At 36.4% G+C, this 19,837-nt stretch overlaps 1 protein-coding gene across 5 annotated transcripts in view; it reads right to left on the reverse strand.

Annotated features, from left to right (window-relative positions):
* Positions 1 to 19,837, reverse strand: part of chrm3a (cholinergic receptor, muscarinic 3a) — a 110,104-nt gene that overhangs the window by 27,551 nt on the left and 62,716 nt on the right. For 4 of the 5 annotated variants that reach the window (XM_079633902.1, XM_079633903.1, XM_079633905.1 and 1 more), the window contains one exon: positions 16,455 to 16,517. The exons of the other annotated variant lie outside the window; for it this stretch is intronic. In XM_079633902.1, coding sequence (XP_079490028.1) covers positions 16,455 to 16,483 — 29 coding nt within the window. In that variant the 5' untranslated portion in view covers positions 16,484 to 16,517. The remainder of the gene's footprint in view (positions 1 to 16,454; positions 16,518 to 19,837) is intronic. 5 annotated transcript variants of the gene reach the window in all.

Raw genomic sequence — 19,837 nt, forward strand, 5'->3', positions numbered from 1 at the left:
TCACATCATCAGATCCATAACCCAAACAATACAATCACAAGGCCTGTTCATGGCAAGGTTTGGTTGGTTAGCATGACCAGTTGGCCCCTAATGGTACAAAAGCCTCCTTCTCCATTAAAAGCTATTTTACAGAATTTGTTCCAGCCAATAAATGAAGTTAGAATATTTTTGTCACATTAAAGTTAAATGTAATCTAAATGTAAAGTTACATTTAGATTACATCTGCCAACTAGGGTTGGGGGAAAGCAAATCATGACAGCATAGTATCACAATATTTTGTGTGGGGATACTGTATCGATACACAGATGCCAAACAATCTGCATATAGATACTTAAAAAAGCCTGCATCATCATGACCTGATACAGTATCTCACCTGTTACAGTACATAATTGTACCAGTTATACGCTTTTGAAATCAAACTATGTGTCATTACGTAGGATGTTTCAAAATGAAAATAACCTCATAGCATTATCTAGAGTCCAAGTTGTATGCTTTTTAGCATCTTTTAATGACAAATATCTTTCTAAAAGTTTTTAGATGTTAGTATGTGTATGTGTGTTTATTTGTTAGGACAAAATAGTATAGAATTGTAATATCGGCTATAACATGAAAAAAATGTGCAGTTTTCACATCTGCCAAAGTTTTAAATTAAATATTTTTTTTTGCAACTTAAAAACAACATCTGGCAATACAGATTTCACATGTTTTAGTGCAATATACACATCGTCTGATAATACAAATTGTAGACATAGAGAAGGGAAACGGAGGGGGGAAATCATACAGGATTAAGTCCTCCCTTTACACCAGTTCAGTGACAATTTCCTCTCTCTGCGTACATCATGCACAGGAATCCCCAGTCTACCTTCCGATGCGAAGGAGGAAGCTGATATTAGTCATTTCCAAACTGAACCAGAAGAATGACAGCGTGATGCGAGCTACCTGTAGCTACAAGCAAGCAAGATGTATGAGTTCTCATTCCGCCAATCATGTGGAAGAGTTCTTCCATGCACAGCATCTATTGATCATCTTTGGTTCCCACCCAGGGGGGTGAAAGAAGAAGATGAGATAAAACCAGAGGGGGAAATCTGTATAACAAGTAAGTGGAGTAGGAGTGGAGGTGGATTTGTTAAAAACCATTTGGACGGAGAAAAGCATAGCTGATAATAGCAATGATCAAAGCCATCTCAGGCCAGCCACCTCATATCAACGCTTCTGTGTAACGGCACATGACCGCCCGACGGCAAAATGCACAGATTAATCAGTAATATCAAAGGCTGAGACAGACAGATATGAAGACGAAACACAGTTAAAGAACAATAAATTCACAGATGTCACTCGAAACAGAAAGGAGGCATGATCCGACTTGCAAATTGGCTTAATTCTCCAGAACAGCCATGCTTCTATTATTAGGACCAAATTAATAATTCACTATTTGACTCTCCCCCCTCCATCAATGTAACCCTTGCGCCCTCTGACAGCACAAGCGAAAGCTCTGAATAAAACATGGTAATGTAATTTGTTCCCACAATAAGGTCTTAAAATGTCTCAATCACGATCTGTCTTTAGCGTCGCGTTGACATCCGTGTCCTTCAGCCGTCAAACAAACAGGAAGTGTCGATCCCTATAAATAAGACTTGCGACGGTGTTTGAAAAAAAGATGTAGAGTGAATTGATTGGCTGTTGCCAATGCAATCATCCATAAAAGTTGACAGAGAGCATTAAATTTCTTCTCGCAATTAGCACCTTGCATTGTTCAGCCATCAAGTATTAAAATCTCATTAGGCAACAGTTCATGTGTAAGTAAAAGCGGCTGACATTTCAAAACAGTGCATGCTTACAGCGTGCATAAAAGTGGTTTGTTTTAACATAACCTTATAAAAAAAGCGGGAAAAAAACAAGGTCAGTTTGGTGTAATATTTCCCCCTTTAAAACACAGCCATACTTTTTTTTTTCTCTATCCCTTTAAATCCAACGCTAACCAGTCCGAAAAGACACTACAAGCCCAATCACAGTATGAAATGTCACATTCCTTTAATAAGCGTTTCTAAAACATGCTCTGTTTGGTCCGCATGCTTATTTCTGCTCGCCTGACCTTTAACGGGTCTAAAAGGTAGTATCTAATGAGTTTGGCTCCATGCAAATGTAACATGAGGCGTGTCAGGTTTAGTGTGACGCCCTGTCATCAGGTTGGGCAATGAATAATAGAGCAGCGTAGTGTAAAAGAGAAGGATTTAAACAAGGCTGACGCTCAGCAATTTAAGAGCATCTATTACGCCATTGTGGAAGAGCTGACACCACACATGCATCGTGAGAGATTTTTAGTTTAAGTTCTTTAAAGCATGAGCTAAAACATAATGGTTTCATCTATATGCGCAACAAAATATTACAAGAAAATAGAAGGACTGCAAATGTTCTATTTTAATCAAGCACACAGATCTTAATGGAAATTGGCTATTTTTTCTCATCTTTGTAATCGTACTATCATTATTATCTCCTTTAGATTTTGACCTTAAAAGATGTCAAATTATAATGTCTCATGCTACTTTGTAAAATTCTGATTAGCTCTTCAGATGTGTGGTACAAAGTCAAAGAAATGTGTGAGGAGCTATATAAAAATACTATTATTACGCAGCCTTGTTAAGTATGAGTATATTCTAATATGTTCCTTGAGGTTTACTTATTATGTTAATGAAGTTTTGTGCACACACTTTATTTTTATTTTATATTCTGACCATCTGGAATGATCTGGTTTTAAGGGGTGGCTCCTTTAAGGCCTGTCAAAAAACAGCAACATTTTATTGAATGATTAACAGATTAAACAATTACCAAAACAAGAACTGTCCATAACTTTACACGTTCGCATATCAAAATGGTCTCATTTGACACCTATACATACATATGCTGCAGTTCTCACCTCTAGTTTCTTTCTTCTTTCGGTCTCCGTCACTGTGTGAGGGTGAGGACTTCATTCATGGAATCATGTGTCTGAATTGGCTAATTAAGTTTAGTGGCTCTGATCAACTAAAAGCACCGCACTTCTACAGCAGACGAGAAGAGTCAACTGTGTCCGTGCCTTTTAAAACCTCATTTCCAAATCAGCCCTAAAGTGTTTACCTCTTAAACTCACGCCACATTGACTCGCCAGAGAGGTCTTTCATTCAGTTGGTGTGGTCTCATAGGTACGTACTGTAATAATGGAAAAATCACAGAGATTTAAACTGATCTTGTGCTGTTGAACTACTGATATGAACTTTCTAACTGTAATACTGTTGACAGGGTTGAGGTTAAATCATATATACAATGTCAGTTTGAACGAGGTTCGAATACTTGGCCTTTGCACCTACATTATTACAGTTCTTCAGCACCGGACCTTATGGGAAATTAAGTGCACACTGCAGCCATCAATCCTTATGAATATGAAATAAACATGACCTCAGTGGCCAAGGGAACTGCTAACTGGATAACAGCATACCTTACACAGCAACCTACAGTAAAAAGGAGACTCCAAGGGCTTTTTGATGGACGAGCTCTCCGGTCAGATGAGACTTCTGCACCCGTGAAGTCCCAACCAGCCGCTCGAAGGGGGAAAGAACGTGAACAACCGCAAGAACTGAATAAATTGCGGACTTGAGTGGCGAAGGTAACACAGTGTACTTGGGCTATTCCTGTTCGGCAGTACCTTGTGAACTCTTTGACTTATAAAAAATGAATATGCTTGTGTTGTAATTTAGGGAAGTATTTCCATAAAAGGGTATAGCAGTCCTTCATGTCTTCAGGCTCAGACACAAACTTTATTCATTTAAACTTGATTATTTATACAATGGCAAGAAAATGTTTCTCTCATGCCTAATAGCATGAAACCGAACAGGATGGAAGTGAGTCATTTCTCAGTGAGGGATTAAGCGATAAGGACGATTTTGGATTGTTTTTTAATCATCTTTATTTACTTTATTTTTTATATGTGATTTTAAAGATTTCAGCACATGTTATCTAACAGGATAGAATATTTTAAAGTGATAATCAACTAAAACTACAAACATCACAGAATACATTCAATCCATTTTAGGGCCCGAGCACCGATGTGAGGACCCTATTGGAATTGCTCCTTTTATTATTAATACTTGTATTTATGCAGCTATTTTCCAGGAGGAGGATGACATTAAAGACCTAGAAAAATCCACAAAAAAATAATTATTTATTTATAAATTGCTAGCTTGTCATGTTAAAAGCTGAAGAAAATACGAATCTGTCAAAATCTAATTTTTAATGGACTTGGACAATTAAAAAACTAGAAATGAATTGAAAGGTTTTTCATCTTTATCTTTAAACATATATGCCTATTACTTAAAAAGCTAATACCTAAAAAAAAATTACTTAAGAAAATGCTGTTCTTTATTATAGTAAATGTGAGATGAGTAGCCTAGACTCAAACACTGTACAAGTCAGATCCTGTCCGAATAAATCTTCATGAGAGCTTTTCTATGAGGAAACAGTAATGAAGACACACATTAACCTATGCAACACTCCTGACATTCTCCTTAGGGATTGATACACAACATCTGCTTATATGTTAATCTCCTTCCGACTGGCAACATATGGATGAATGAGCAAATGTGACCTTTCAGTGTTTATTAGTGATAGGGCCATGTATGAGTTCGTAGATTTTTTCCTTTACCAGTAACAATTATTTGTAACCTTAATTCTGACCCTCTGTCTAAATAAAAGGACCCGTTTTAAGGGGTGTCTTCTTTAAGGCTTGTCAGTAAACGGCCACTGTTACGATTGGCTAATGCCATTGCATAGGAAACACTATCAATGCTCCCTCGCTATTGCATGTGAGTAAATGTTTTAAAACATTATTCATATAAAGCTCATTTAAAAAAAATGCATTATGAAATCCTTTACCTACAGTCTGTGATGCAGCTGCTGTCAAATCCAATATAAAAGGCTGCTTCATCTTTCAACAAAAGTTTCTTTGCAATCTCTCCATTACATTGTGCCTCATTTACAAAACAAAATGTTCAGAATAAACATATAATCCTCCTACGCGATCCTTGATGTCATTAAAATAAACCATACACTTGTTGAATGCTTGAATCTGACTGGTTGACAAACGTTCTAAGTTGTGCAATTATTTCCAGGGAAACGCACGGCTAAAGTAGTTCCAGCCAGGTCTTGACCGCATTACAGTTCCGCCAATCACTCCGCCAAATGATTTCAGTTAATTACAGACTACAACAGCAAACAAATAAAAAATAAAACCAAGAAAATAAATGTATTAAATAGGAGAAAGCGACAAATTATTTGAATGTTTTTGCCACAAAAATTACTTTTTATTATGTATGTAAAGCACATACTCTCTGTCTCCCGCTTTCTCTCAAAACGCACACACATGCAGTACGGAAACACACACTCGCACAGAAACATGCTGTCAGCGCTGCTCTGACGATTTTATCAGTAAAATAGTTTAACAACTTAAATGATACATTAATTTTTCACAAGCGAGGTAATAACGGCGCTGTTCTTGGAGCAGATAATCTTACAGTTTATCTGAAGATTACCTTGGCTGAAGGGATTAGATGCGTAAGAAATTAGTCCTACACGCAAGATATTTAAGGACAAAAACCTGACAAATGTCTTGAAATATATCATCTGAATAATGTTCTGAGGTGTGGTTACCGTAGTATAAGTGGAATAATTGACTCTGGGCCATTATTCCTTACATATTTAACAATATTACTGTTTTGTTGTATTTTTGAGCCTCCGTGAGCATAATAGACTTAAAAAAAAAATTATTCAAAAGATCTTGCCAACCCCAGACCTTTGAACAGTAATATATATTTTATAAAAATGAAATTGTAGACCCATATAGATACAGTACAACCCAATCATAAATTAATGTTTAAAACTATATAAAGCTTCATGTGGTTCTTCCAATCGATTGATCTTTATTTGAAATGCATAGGTGGTGAGATGTGTGCAGTCATGTATAAACGTTTTAATGAGGGTTTTAGGAATGGAGAATGTGAAGACCTCAGGGCCAGCGGGGGAGCCAAGGATCTTGTACTTTCATGGCTAAGTCTTCAAAAGTCCAAAACTTTCTTAACTCATTGAAACTTAATTTTAAATCAGAGGTTTATAGAAAACAGAAAGGTAATGATCCCACATTCAATCCGATATTTCCTAATATAATGCATCTCAAATTCTGCAATTAAAGGAAAAGTCCAATCAAAAATGAAAAATTCTGTCATTGTTTGCTCGGCATAGATCTTTTCCATACAACCACAGTCGAGCTCCAACGAAAACTCCACAAGTATATCAAACTTTGTCACTACATGGAGCAAAAACACACATTTTTACACAGCTTGCGGCTGCAGGCGAAGTCTTTGCCTGACAGTGTACTAATGCATATTTTAATGTATTTTCATATTCTTTAACAACCAGTCCATCCATTTTCTTCAGATGATAGCTTGTTCCTGCAGGGCAGTAATCATTAATCATTGCAGAAATATCGGCTGACTGTGAAAGGGAGGGATGGTGTTTATGGCAGGTGCTACGTGTAGACCATCTGGGTGTGACTAGATGCTGTGTTTGATATTACCCTTACAGATCATCATGTGTCAAGCAATTACTCAAGACACCTCAGGGTTGTTTAAGATGTTCATTATGACAGGGCAGTGAATGGATGAGGCAGTGTTGCTGTGTGAGGCCTGAAAGTTATGTATATATATATATATATATATATATATATATTTTTTTTTTTTTAAAGGCACTCATCCCAAAGTTTTGAACGGTAGTGTATTCATTTAAATGCATTCTCTTTTTCTTTCTTTTTACTCTCTCTAGGCCCACACTCTCAAATGAATCTAAAAAAACACAAGGCAAAGGCTTCACGATGGTCTGAAATATGGCGACAGCTCATTGCGATTCAACCTGAGTTCCCTACACAAAATCAAATGGGAAACCTGAACCCAAATGTACATTACACATCTTCTGCATCAATTTCCTTTTTCAATTAGTGAAACATTGTGTTTCCATTAAACCTAACTTTATGAAGTGCCTGATTCCTCTTTCACGCTGTCTTTTTCTTTCCATCGCTGTTCATTAACAAGAATCCAAATCAGTTGTTTCCTGTCAGCACAAAGAGAGCGAGCGAGTGTGCGCTACAGAGAGAGAGAGAGAGAGAGAGAAAGAGAGAAAAATATGCTGCGGTCTTCAAAAACTCTATGGAACGGTTCCTCCTCAGACATTCCTTCAAAGGATTTCCTTATTATACGGTGAATGAAGCATATATAATAGAATATGAGGTTTCATCCTTCCAAATCCTTTTATTAAACATTGACAATATTCAGAGCCAACAGGACTTATTGAAGGTGAACACACACTTCTAAAAGATCTGTTTCTTGTTCAACAGATTCAGGAGAGAGACATTATTAATAATAGAATATTCTTTTACTTGAGTACTCATTAGGGTATGTGTAACACTGACATAAGAAAGCATCAAACTGGCCATTGTCAGTGTGTAGTAATAACTGGCATGTCTTCTTCAAAGTAGAGCTGCACAATTCTGAATAAACTGACAATAAGTTTTTTTTTTTTTTTTTACAGAGATCACGGTTCTCCCATGATTCTGAATTGCTGCAGTATTTTAAAAAATATTTAATTTGCTTTTTTTTTTTTGGTTTGGTTTGAATAAATTATTCAACAGCGCAGACTGGTCGATCTATGACATCAAAGTACCGCAAGAGCAAATAGAGGGCAGACGGCTCCGTATTCCTTTGAATTTCTCTTGCGGTACTTTGATGTCATATCGATCGGTATGTTCAGCGCCGCTTCAAGTCGAACAAACCTAAAGACTTTACTTGTTTAATTTCTGGATTAATCATGTTTTCGAATGAATGTCATGATTCGATGACAAATGCATTATTTAACAGTCAATTGTCGCCACCTACTGGTGTAGCGATGTAATTGTTACAATCTTTATTTGAAGTGTCAAAATTACTTTTCAAAAGGTAATTTACTCTATTTTGATTGCTACCGTATGTATCAGTTTATATCCGAACTATAAACGTTTATCCCAGTACTTCTGCGATCATTTGAATTAGTGTAATGCAGAAATAATGATACTGTGTGGTTGAACAGATAGTTTGTGAAGCCGTTTCATACCTACCGTATACATAAACTGCTCTCTCTGGGTCACCGGTGGCAGCACCAACGCAGATTTGAATGTTCGTTATGATCGGAATTGTCAAAGGTTTAATAAACACAGGTGAATCGTTGTCATTAAGAATAAGATCGTAAGATCTCGTGGGTGTTTGAATCGAAATCAGGGTATTTTAACAATTACCGATAATTGTGCAGCTCAACCTCAAAGCTTGGGAAATCCAGCTTATACCAGCATCCAGTGGTTTTAGATGGCTAAACATTGGTCATTTATGACCATTAGCAGGTCAAAGCTAGTTAACCAAGCACAGCATTGTAAGTTTCCAAGCAAGTTGTCTGTCAAATTTGTCATGCAATGATACTAAAATACTGAGTTATAACGATAAGCCGATATTAAAGCCAATATTATGGCCAATATTAAAATTCTATAATATTTTGTCTAAATAAAACACACAACAAAATATTTAAGTAATATAAATGAATTTAGGTATTATAAAACTATAATGTACAGTATGAAATATGGATATTCATTTTGAGATTTGCGTAAGTAGTACAACAAAGCCAAAAGAGCTGCAAAGAAAACAAAATCCATATTTTGATGCAAAAACCACTTTATCCAAAATAATGTTTGGTAACACTTTAGTTTAATGTCCAATTCTCACTATTAACTTAGCTAATTATCATGCATATTACTAGGATATTGGCTGTTTATTAGTACTTATAAAGCACATATTAATGCCTTATTCTGCATATCCATATTCTACATCCCTTAAATCTACCCAATACCTAAACTTAACAACTACTTTACTAAATATTAATAAGCAGTAAGTAATTAGGAGTTTATCGAGGCAAAAGTCGTAGTTAAATTTATAGTTAATAGTGAGAATTGGACCCTGAAGTGTGACCATTTTTAACAACAAGCTGTGCTTTTTCGCAGCCGACAGGAATGTCCACATCTCGTTCCCATATTCCTATTGGACACTGAGCCAAAATAATACATTTGCAAACATTTCAAATGAAATGATACTTGACACAACACCAGCCTCTGACCTCTGCTCATCCACCTGCAGTGAAGAAGGGCTATTGATGAACAAGATTGATAGATTAAACAGACACCATTGAAATCTAATGACAGACGCTGTGACATGCTGGCAGACGTCTAGAGTGCCTCTAATGGAAGTGAGTCAGTTGTGTCAAGTAATGAGGCAAATTAACATTGAGACCATCACAGAATTATGATTAGGAGACGCCTGTGAGGTTTAGCAGCAGCAAAGAATGCTAATGCTAGCTGTCCCTCAAAACAGTGCAGACTGAGTCACGAACAGTCAAAAAGATAAAGCACTGGCCTGTGGCGCTTCAAACCAATGACTCAAATCTTCGCCTGTTAATATTTATAAATTATAAATATTTATTCATATTTTCAACTTTATTCATATTTATAAAATGTGTGTGGTTGCCACAGACAAACAACTTTTCACAAAACATGTTTTTTTGTTTTGTTTTGTTTTTCTGAAAAAAAAAAAGAAACAGAATGCTTTTATTCAGCAAGGATACATTAAGGGCCAGATTTTTACTAAACAGGGTAAATTAGCGTGAGAGCATAATTCCAAAAAAGTGCTGATGGGAGTGGAAAGTTCTGACAACACGCGAATTAAAAAACACAGACACCGCCGTATCATTTCCATAATGATCAATACAATCTACCAATTAGCGTCTGGTTTGAGACATCCTTTTCTGGGGCGGTAAATAATGCTGCAACGTTAGTAAATCACATTGCATGATTCGTTTAAATACTGTCCTCCCATAAATTTTGCGTCTAAAAAGGAAACTCCAACAAATGCATATGAGATAAGGTATAAAAATAGCTGTGTCCACGGCTTTTCAGCGCTAATTTAGTCTTTAATCTAGTCTTTAGTCAATCCTGACAGTAGTTTTTTAATGCCAAAAGAGGGTTTGCGCTGGTGCAAGCTTTAAGTAAATCTGGCCCTACATTTTTCAAAAGTGACAGTAAAGACTTTTACATTTCAAATATTTTCTAAAAATATAAAACATTTAAAAATTTTCTTTTCAACAATCCTAAAAATGTATCAGTTTCCACTAAAATATTAAGCAGCACAACTGTGTTCAACAATAATAATCTTTACAAATCAGTATATTAGAATGATTTCTGAAGGATCAGTGACACTGAAGACTGAAGTAATGATGTTGAAAATTCAGCTTTGCCATTACAGGAATAAATCTTTTTAAAATAAAAAAATAGAGTTTACTGTATTATTGATCAAGTCAGTGAAGCCTTTTTGAGCATACAAGAGATCTCTTGTAAAATATTTATTTAAAAATCTTACCAACCCTAAACCTTTGTATGATATATATATATACACTGTAAATATCATGATAAGACTACCCCCTCAAAGTTCAGAGGATTTCAGATATTGTGCTTGTTTTTTTTTTATAACAGCACAAGCAAACAACTTGAAATGTATGTCTAAAGCCTTTAAAGACTTTAGTGAAAGCAAGATTAAAGCCTATCTGGAATCCTTTCAGGCCTCCAGTCAACACATTCTACACCGCATTGGACATAGTACATTTTTCAGGGACACAATCTTCGGCTCTGTTGGAGATGTTTCTCTCCGCTCTCAGAGTGCTGCACAATATGCTCTGTTTCATATGCCGTCTGGTAGGGTGCCAGAGATGAAACGCTCACAAGCCATCAGTAAAAATGACACTGGGACCCAAGCAAACACACATCTACTTCATCCAGGCAGGCACATACTACTACCATACATCATGATGGGTGATCCATCAATATCCAGAGCCACGGTTTAGACGTGAGCATCTGATTTATTAATATGAGTCTGAGCTAAACAGTGGGGTCATAGAAATGGCTCATAGACTTGAGATTAATAGCTTAAGAGACTGTCGAGGAGATGTAAATTACAAGACCCAAAAGGAATGATATACACATGTCACTAAGCAAATTAACTGTCATTAGTCCGTTCTGTCAGACACAATCAATATGAAATGAAGAACTGAGGAAAGAATTGAATATGATTATAGCGAAGTCATTTATACAAGCTCGGATCCAGCGGTGTGCAGTGGTGTTTTAAGTGGTCTTCCTGTTACACTTAATTTTCCTGGTTAAATAAACATTAAATAAAAAAGAGATACCAAATATGATTATGATTATTTAGTATTTTTAAACTAACTTGATTCAATTTATACTTGTTTTTAGTTAGTGTTTTTACACCGTTTTACATTTATTCCAAACTAATAACTAAAGGCAGTAGCAATTTACTTTTTGGGGGGTGAACTAATGTTCTGCTTTTCTTTTTAATAGTCAACTTATTTCAGAAGATGTACCTTTAATTTCCCCAAGTTGATTGCTGTTGCATGTTTTCAGGCAATTTCACAAAAAAAAATTACGTGACAAAGTGTTGATATCTAAATGGCTGAGTTGTTTCTTCACTTTTTAATTAGTCTTCCCATTAATGGTATCATTGTCTTCATTAAGGCCTACTCGAGAATGCGCAAGAAAACTACAGGATGGATTTATCGCACAAACCAATCATATCCAATTGTAGCGCGATGGAGGCATTGTCTCCTCTCACGTGACTTTCCCCTATTCATTCTCAATTACCCCCCACCAAACCCACCACACACATTAGGGGGTCTGTTAAAAGTCAATGGGCTCAGGGGAGGCAAGCCTCCTGCTGTAACTTTAACCGCGGGTGTCGCTGTTTATTTATGTATATGACAATTATTTTCTCCCCCTGTTTTTTTTTTAGGTGACATCAGTGGCGTATCCAGGACATTTTTACTGGGGTGGCCAAGATGGGACACAAAGCTAGTGTGGGGTGGCCATATCTACTATAAAGTAATGTTATGTAAACCTTGAAACTCGCATGAACAATAGAGCAAATAATAGTAACAAAGTGCAATAGAGGTAGCTAGTTCTTGCTTTTTGCTCATTCTCCTGCTACAAAATGCTTTCACATAGGCCATAAGACCACAAGACAAGACTTAAAGTCCAATGATGCCAACTGGTGGAATGGTACACAGAAGTCACGGTTCGGTATGAATTCGGTACAATGGAGGGAAAAGCAAAACAAAAATGCAGAAGGCATTTTTATTTTATTATGCATGTCTCAGTCTGTACCACCTAGTGTCATACAGTCCCATGAGCAGCTGCAACAGCCTGAAGTGTGTAAAGTAATATGTAAACAGTAAACAATAAGTACCCCACATTATCTTGTTAACATTAAGTTAGTTAACATTAACTTGTAAACAAAATAAGACAATCAGCCATAAAACTGAAAATACAGCATCTCTTATTTATGTGCTGATTGCCTAATCCTAACCTTGCGTCTAAATGAGTTGCTTACATTAACAAAATGAGCCTACAATAGCAGACATAAGCCCTTTAAATAAAAATAAATGGCCATGTTTTATAAAAAGGTTCACAAAACTAAATAAAAATGTTTAGAAAATATGTAACGTTAATTTAGTTGTAGGTTACGTTCTCATATCCATTTTCTCTCTCTAATGTCACGGAATAATCTGGTTTACTGCTTTACACAACTCTTTTGTAGTGTGGTTTTGGTCTACTAAAATGTTGTACTAAAATAAACATTCACGAATGTACCTTACTACTTCTCGCCGCTGATTCCTGGTGGTTTAGAGAACACCGAGTCGCATCCTGTCGTTTCAAAGAATAGTAGGCCTACACCGGTGAGCGCGAAGTAAATGCCTCGTCCATTTGGGGAGGCGCGCGCGCAGTCATCGGAGGCTCGCGCTGCGGAGGCGAAAGTATAAACAAACCTAGCTTAAGGCGGGGCTACAGATTAGGTTTCCACAAATAACCCGCGTATTTAGCAGTAGTACCGCAGCATTACATTCATTAATTTGCACGCGAGTTTTATTTATTTTTTATACCATGTATTCTCCGTGTAATTCATGCACCGAACCGTTTCGGTTCAATACGAATACATGTACCGTTCCACCCCTATGCCAAAAGACCAAAAATATTTTAAGGATTAAGGTGCTTCTTTAAAAAGTAACTTTTGAACATTGTACTGGCCCTAAATCAGTTGATCAACTGTCATCATTGACAGCATCTCTTGTTGTGTTGACGAACATGCAACTACCTATCAGATCTGGGGTGGCCACAGGGGTGGCCAATGAGCTTTCAGGGGTGGCCCTGGCCACCCCAGGCCACCCCCTAGAATCGCCACTGGGTGACATTGCCTCCCTTGCCTCCTCTGAGGAAATGCCCCTGCTCGGATCTCATGTTGGACTATTTCGAGGCAGTCTCAGATAACAGTGGAAGTGTGAAATTAGATGAAAAAGAAATGTAGAGCTTCATTTAGATCAGAGCTGCATCAGTATGCAAACATTATTGCCTGGTTCTAAGCCACTAAAGGTTTCAAGGAGGTATAACTGTAGGAACAGTTCTTCAACATACTGACAGATTGTGGCAATCTGTATAAAGGAGAAACGGCAATGAAAAGACTTTTAAGAGACTGTTATATTACCAGGCATGATTGATTGCCAGCGCTGACTTTAGCCATTCCTTCTAAATGGACAAATTGAAACAACAAACAGGGTTACTAAGCAGCAATGCAGTGTGTCTCTACACTTGTAAGCGTTTTATAACCACGCTCTTTACCCAGTGACATATGACTATGCCCGACATTTACTGCCATGGATTCTAAAATTACCCACAATGCTTTTTTAGAGGACAGGCACCCAACCTATGGGTGACAGAAGCATGCCATTTTTCATGCTTAGTACATTAAGGGATGAATTCAATGAGGTGCAAATATGTCCTCAAAAATACACAAAAGGTCATTGACATTGCTAGACTATTTAGTGGCGGCTGCAACCTTATCCTTCATTGCAGTTCCCTAAAAATCTGTGATTTTTGTGTTATCCTCACATTTGTCAGAAATCGGATTGGCTGGATTCTACACAAACTGTAAAATGATCGGTAACCAACTCATTATCTTTGGACAGAAATCCGAAACACGTGAGTTGTTTATACAATCAAGCTACTTTGTTGTACACTGATCTATTATTGTTGTATCAGATACAATTATAGTAAATACAAATAAAAATATAGTAAATTTAATAAAATTAAAAATACTTGTAATGTAACAAAAAAATGTGCTTAACATCTGCTTTTTAAAAATGTGAATGATTTTTAATATACATTTTTATATTATTATTGTTGTGTATAATAATAATTATTATTATTTTGACTATTACTGTTATTAAATTCAAGAAAATTACAAATAATTTCCCAAAAAAACAACTGCTTTTTTTTTTTTTTTTCTTCGAGCTTGTCTAATTTCAATAGGTACTGACTGATATCACAAGTTTTTCATTCCAGAATGCCAAAACAAGAGTATTAGAGGATTTCAAACTGTAATCGTTACATAATGATTAATACAAATTAATGAAACAAAATATAGACAAATATGACATTTGTTTAGTGGCAACTAGAGGTCGACTGATAGTTGATTTTACAGATATTTAGGTTTGACCATACGTGCCGATAACCAATTAATCAACCACATTTTTTTTAAATGGATACTGGATATAAAAAAAATATAACACTCCAAGAAAAATAGTGCTGAACTGAAATGTGCTAAATGAATATGAAAAGTTCTACAGAACGAATTCTACAGAAAATAATTTAAACATTAAAATATTACAGGTTTCTTTCGCTATAACCTAGAAACATATGTAAATTTCATAGGTAACACTTTGCAAGTCCTATTAGTCAACAAGGATGTATTATAGCTTTCATGAACTAGTATATGCATTATACATTTTTTTACAGCATGTATTAATATTTGAGCAAGACAAATCATTCATGTTAGTTCATAGTACATCAACTCCGGTTAACAGATCAAATTAAAATTAAAACTCAATTTAAAATATATTAGTAAATGTTGAAATTAACAAACTAACAAGGAACAATACTACAACATTTATTAACCTTAGTTAATATTATTTTATTGTAAAGTGTTACTTTATCATCTAACACTAGATCATTATCTAATCAAAATAACAATATGTATTGCAGTGATCAAAAAGAATAGAATGCGTTTCTGATTTGTTTATGTCTCTGTCGGCTGCATGAACATAACAATGTTGAGAAAGCAATCACGTCACTAGCTTTAAATATGCAACTTCGCCGGCTAATGACTGCATAAAAGTGACCAGCTGGATATAAACTAATGCAAACAGATGGTAACAACTGTGACATTAAACATTTGGGTCAGGTTTGCGTGTGTTTTTGCCACATTGTTTTAACAGCTTGAGGTACTAATGTCAGTCCTCACAGCCTCAATGGGAAAAGATACTTTTGTTCTTTCTCTGCTAATGCAGCATCTAGTCAACAAATTAAGTACTCTAATGATATGGCAACATGGACTGTAGTGTTCTGTATTCATTCTGTTTTCGCTGTCGGTGTTTTAAATGCGCATCTGAAGTGTCAGCGCTCTCTGTGCGGCGTATTCTCTCTGTGCTGTGCGCAGCCTCACGAGTGAAAATAAACAACACGCGGTGCCAGTGATAGCTTTTATTTCGCTTCTAGACGCCGCTCTCGCTCTGTGTAATGACCGCAGACTCTTCCCAGCGCTCTCGTACTGTGTAATGACAGCGCACTCTTCTCAGCTGCTCCAGCAACGGACGCAACCCGGAAAAAATATCGGTATGGATTTTTGCCATTAACCATAGTTCCACCAATCAACTATCGGTACCGATATATCGGCAAAACCGATGAATCGGTCGACCTCTAGTGGCAACAAACGCTAGAATTTGGTCTTGGTTCCTGCAAAGCACAAGAATGCCTGGAACGGCTCCATTTACTCAGGCACGGTTGTCTCTTATCCACTCAAAGTATTTGTCAGGTGTTTGGCCAGTATTTGCTGGTCAATTTCACATTTCCTGTTACGTTTCAGATTTTCACACTTTCCAAGAACGGAGATATAATGCTTTATAACGCGTCATGTCATGCCTCTAGAATGTTCTTTAAAGGTTTCCCTTCTCGTCCTATTTACACTTCACACCGACTTATGAAAGGGATCTGATTCCTTTTCAAATAAATGAAAGCAGAGGCTGCAGCAGAAACTTTCTGTTTTGTTCCTTCTTAAAAGACTGGTGATTGATTCTGTGCAGTATTCACAGCAGGTGTGAAGTATTTATCAGGCTGTATGACGATGGAAAGCCAAAGAGTCTGGCACACACAGAATGTCTGTGGTCCACTATAACAGATGATCACTCACTCTCTCTCTCCTCCTCTCCTCCCCAACATTAACCAGCTGTATTTTTCTTCTCCTTATTTGGCCCTTAATTGAGAGAAAAACACATACTGTAAGATAAACTCTCCAGTTCGAAGTTAGTAAGAACAAGAAACTTTTGCATGGTCAATTAGAAACCCAAACAGTACAGATCACTTTGCAGGGGGAAAAGGATTTGCCAAAGTTTGGCATCACATTTTTGAAAGGCACTCATTAGCAGGTTAACTAGATATCAACAAGCAGAATATTCCTGTATATGCCTCTTTATACTGACCATTATGCAGTTTCAGTGATCAGATCATAGGTGAAATGCATATAAGACGCATTGTGATCTGATCATGATGGGATCACTAAAACCACATATGGAGTTCACCCGGGATAGATTCCGACCACATTTAAAAACGTTTTAAAGAAAAATGGCATTCTGTTTTCTGCATACGTAAAGTGTAAGTGTATGGAGTTTAATAAACTGCCAATAATCATAACAGTTCATGAAGGTCATTATTTTAATTCATTCTATTCACTTTGGCCTATTATTGTGATATAATGTATTTCAAAATCACTCAAATAAAATCAACTTTTTATCACTTTAAAATGTAGGTCAGGTAAAGTTTTGGCAAGTATAATCTCAAATGTAGATAATTTACTATGAATTCAATATAATGGTTCAATGATAAATTTCACATAATGGACTTCCGTTGCTGACAGAATAGCTTTAGGGTTTATTTTGACATTGCGTTGCACACCAGTCTCACTTTCTTCCAATTGCAAAATTTTGCTGAAGAATGGCAAATGTGAGTACACCTTAACCTGTGAGTTTACTTCATAAATTCAGAAATGGTGAACATTCAGAATCAAAATAAATCAAATAGATTGATTAAAATATTTTATAATATAATATCTGTTTTACATTTCCTTAAATAAGTCCTGGGCTATAATGTGATCAATTCGCTGCCATAAACTCTACAACCAAACAAACAAACAGTTAGCTGTGGGATTTGGGCATCTATGTTCGCACACACATAGACTTCCTGAAGACATTGGAGATGTCAAATGCTGCACAAATGCTGACTATCACAGCACAGCTTTTGCTGATGGGAGACTTCCTCCATCTTGTGTGGGGTTATTCCTGGGTCTATAAAACCCAGACAACCAGGACTACTATAATGACTCTGCCCTTAGGAAATTACAAGCCATTCCTCAAAGTGCTGAAGGATGCATTCCCGGCTAGAACGTTCTCTCCTTCATTCACTTCTGATAAACTCTAGAGTCTGTCAACACTGCTCAGGTTAGCAAGGTTTACAGTCAGAGCTGAACAGGAAACCTGATTAAGCTGAGATAAGTGCTGAGAGTGTTTTTAAGAGAAATTATGAGCAATGTTTGTAGAAAAAAAACTACAGCTGCGAAGATTCAGCAAAAAAATGACTTCAGTCTGTTTCGAATGCCGTTGTATGGGTTTAGATCACGGTTCCTCAAATTCATTCCTGGAGGGCCAGTGGCCAGTAGAGTTTAGTTCCAGCCCTAATCAAACACACTTGAACAAGCTAAACAAAGACTTCAGAGTTACTAAAATATTACAGGTATGTGTGTTTGATCAGGGTTTGAGCTAAACTGCGCAGGACAGTGGCCCTCATTCCAGGAATAGATTTGAGGAACCCTGGTTTAGAATTTTTGTTATATAGAACACAAGTTGTAGGAACCAACGTTGGGCTTTTTTTGCCCTTTTTGACTCTTGACATTACTGTAAGTAAATTATAACATTTTGTTATTGTTGAATTTTAATTTTGTCTCAAACATTTTAGTTTCCAGGCCTGAGCTTTAGCTACTACACCGCACCACTGTGTACTCTGCTTTACAGTACATTTCATTATAATGTGATCAAGAAGTGAGAAAGAGCCCAGTAAATACAGCTCAGGGCTTTACAGACGTGAAAACAGGAAGAAATTAATAGCATTACCTCAGCATAGAAAACCTACTAATCATTTATGTGATTTGGTGTCAAGAACATTGGGTTTCATGAGGAAAATTAATTAAATTAAACTTTTAAAACATCCATTGTCCACGACTGATGATACCAATAAAAAAAACCCAGCCTTTAATCAAAACAAAGAGAATATGACAAAAGAGGTGGTGGTCAATAAATTGAGTTCTTCTCAAAGGCTCTTATTACAGCGTTTTTCAGAGTATATCTGGCAGATTATACATAGAGTGTATCTGTGAAGAAGGGTTAACAAAGCAAGACTGGGTTATTATTAAATTGTTCATAGTTCACCCAAAAATGAAAGTTCTGTCAATATTTACTCACCCTTATGTCATTCAAAAACTGTATGACTTTCTTCTGTGGAAAACAAAAGGAGAAGTTCTTAAGAATATCTTGCTTAGTCTTAAAATAATGAAAGTTAAAGAGGACTAGGGCTGTCAAGCTATAAAAAAGCTAAATAAAACTTATTTTGAAGTCACACGACAGCTTTGTGTGAAAAACAGATAGGAATACAAGTTTATGAAAGAAGTAAAGAAGTTGGGTTGTCCAATGTGTGAATGAATCATTCTTTTGAGTTGACGAATTGGACTGATTCGGTTCTCAGTTCACTTACACAATAATCTGGAAACCACAGTTAACAGGTAAATGGGGAAAAAGATTGTCAGTGAATAATGACTTAAATTTCAGCCTGTTAATAACAAAGCTATTGTTTGACTTCAGAAGACTTGGAATATAGCTCACAATCTGTATGGGTGTAACGTCTTAGTTTCCAAGGAAGATGATCTAGAATCAAAATCAAAGTTAAATTTATAAAACAGAATCCACTCAGGTTTCATACAAAAGCAAAAAAACAGAGGGCATAACACTAACAATGACAGACAAATGAAAGAACCAAACTGAGGGATTTAAATACCCATTGATAATAAACAGAATATTAACAGGTGTGATTGTTAAATCAATAACCATGGTGACAAACAAAAAATGAGAACAAAGGAAACAGGAAACCATGAGCAAAATAAGGCAAAATCCAAAATCACCCCCTATACCCCTCAAACAGGGCATTATTTGAGAGGACAGCCATTTGTGGTGGTGTCCGAAACCATAGTGGACATTATTGAGTGCACTCATTCCATCCTACATTGCACCACAATAATGAGTGTACAGCCAAATGTACACTCAACGGCTGTCCGAATTCGCTCACTCATTTTCATTCACACCTTCAAGTGAATAGTATTAGTGGACTTACGTAGGGAATAGTGATTAAGGGTTTAGGGGGCAATTTTGATTTTAGCCTAAGAGTCCATGAAAATGAAACTAAGACAAACTAAACTGAATGTGACAAAACGTCACAGATGGATGGAATTGATAGTAGGAGTGGCCATACGAG

This window comes from Phoxinus phoxinus (assembly GCF_949152265.1).
Source record: "Phoxinus phoxinus genome assembly, chromosome: 13".
Taxonomy (NCBI): Eukaryota; Metazoa; Chordata; class Actinopteri; order Cypriniformes; family Leuciscidae; genus Phoxinus; species Phoxinus phoxinus.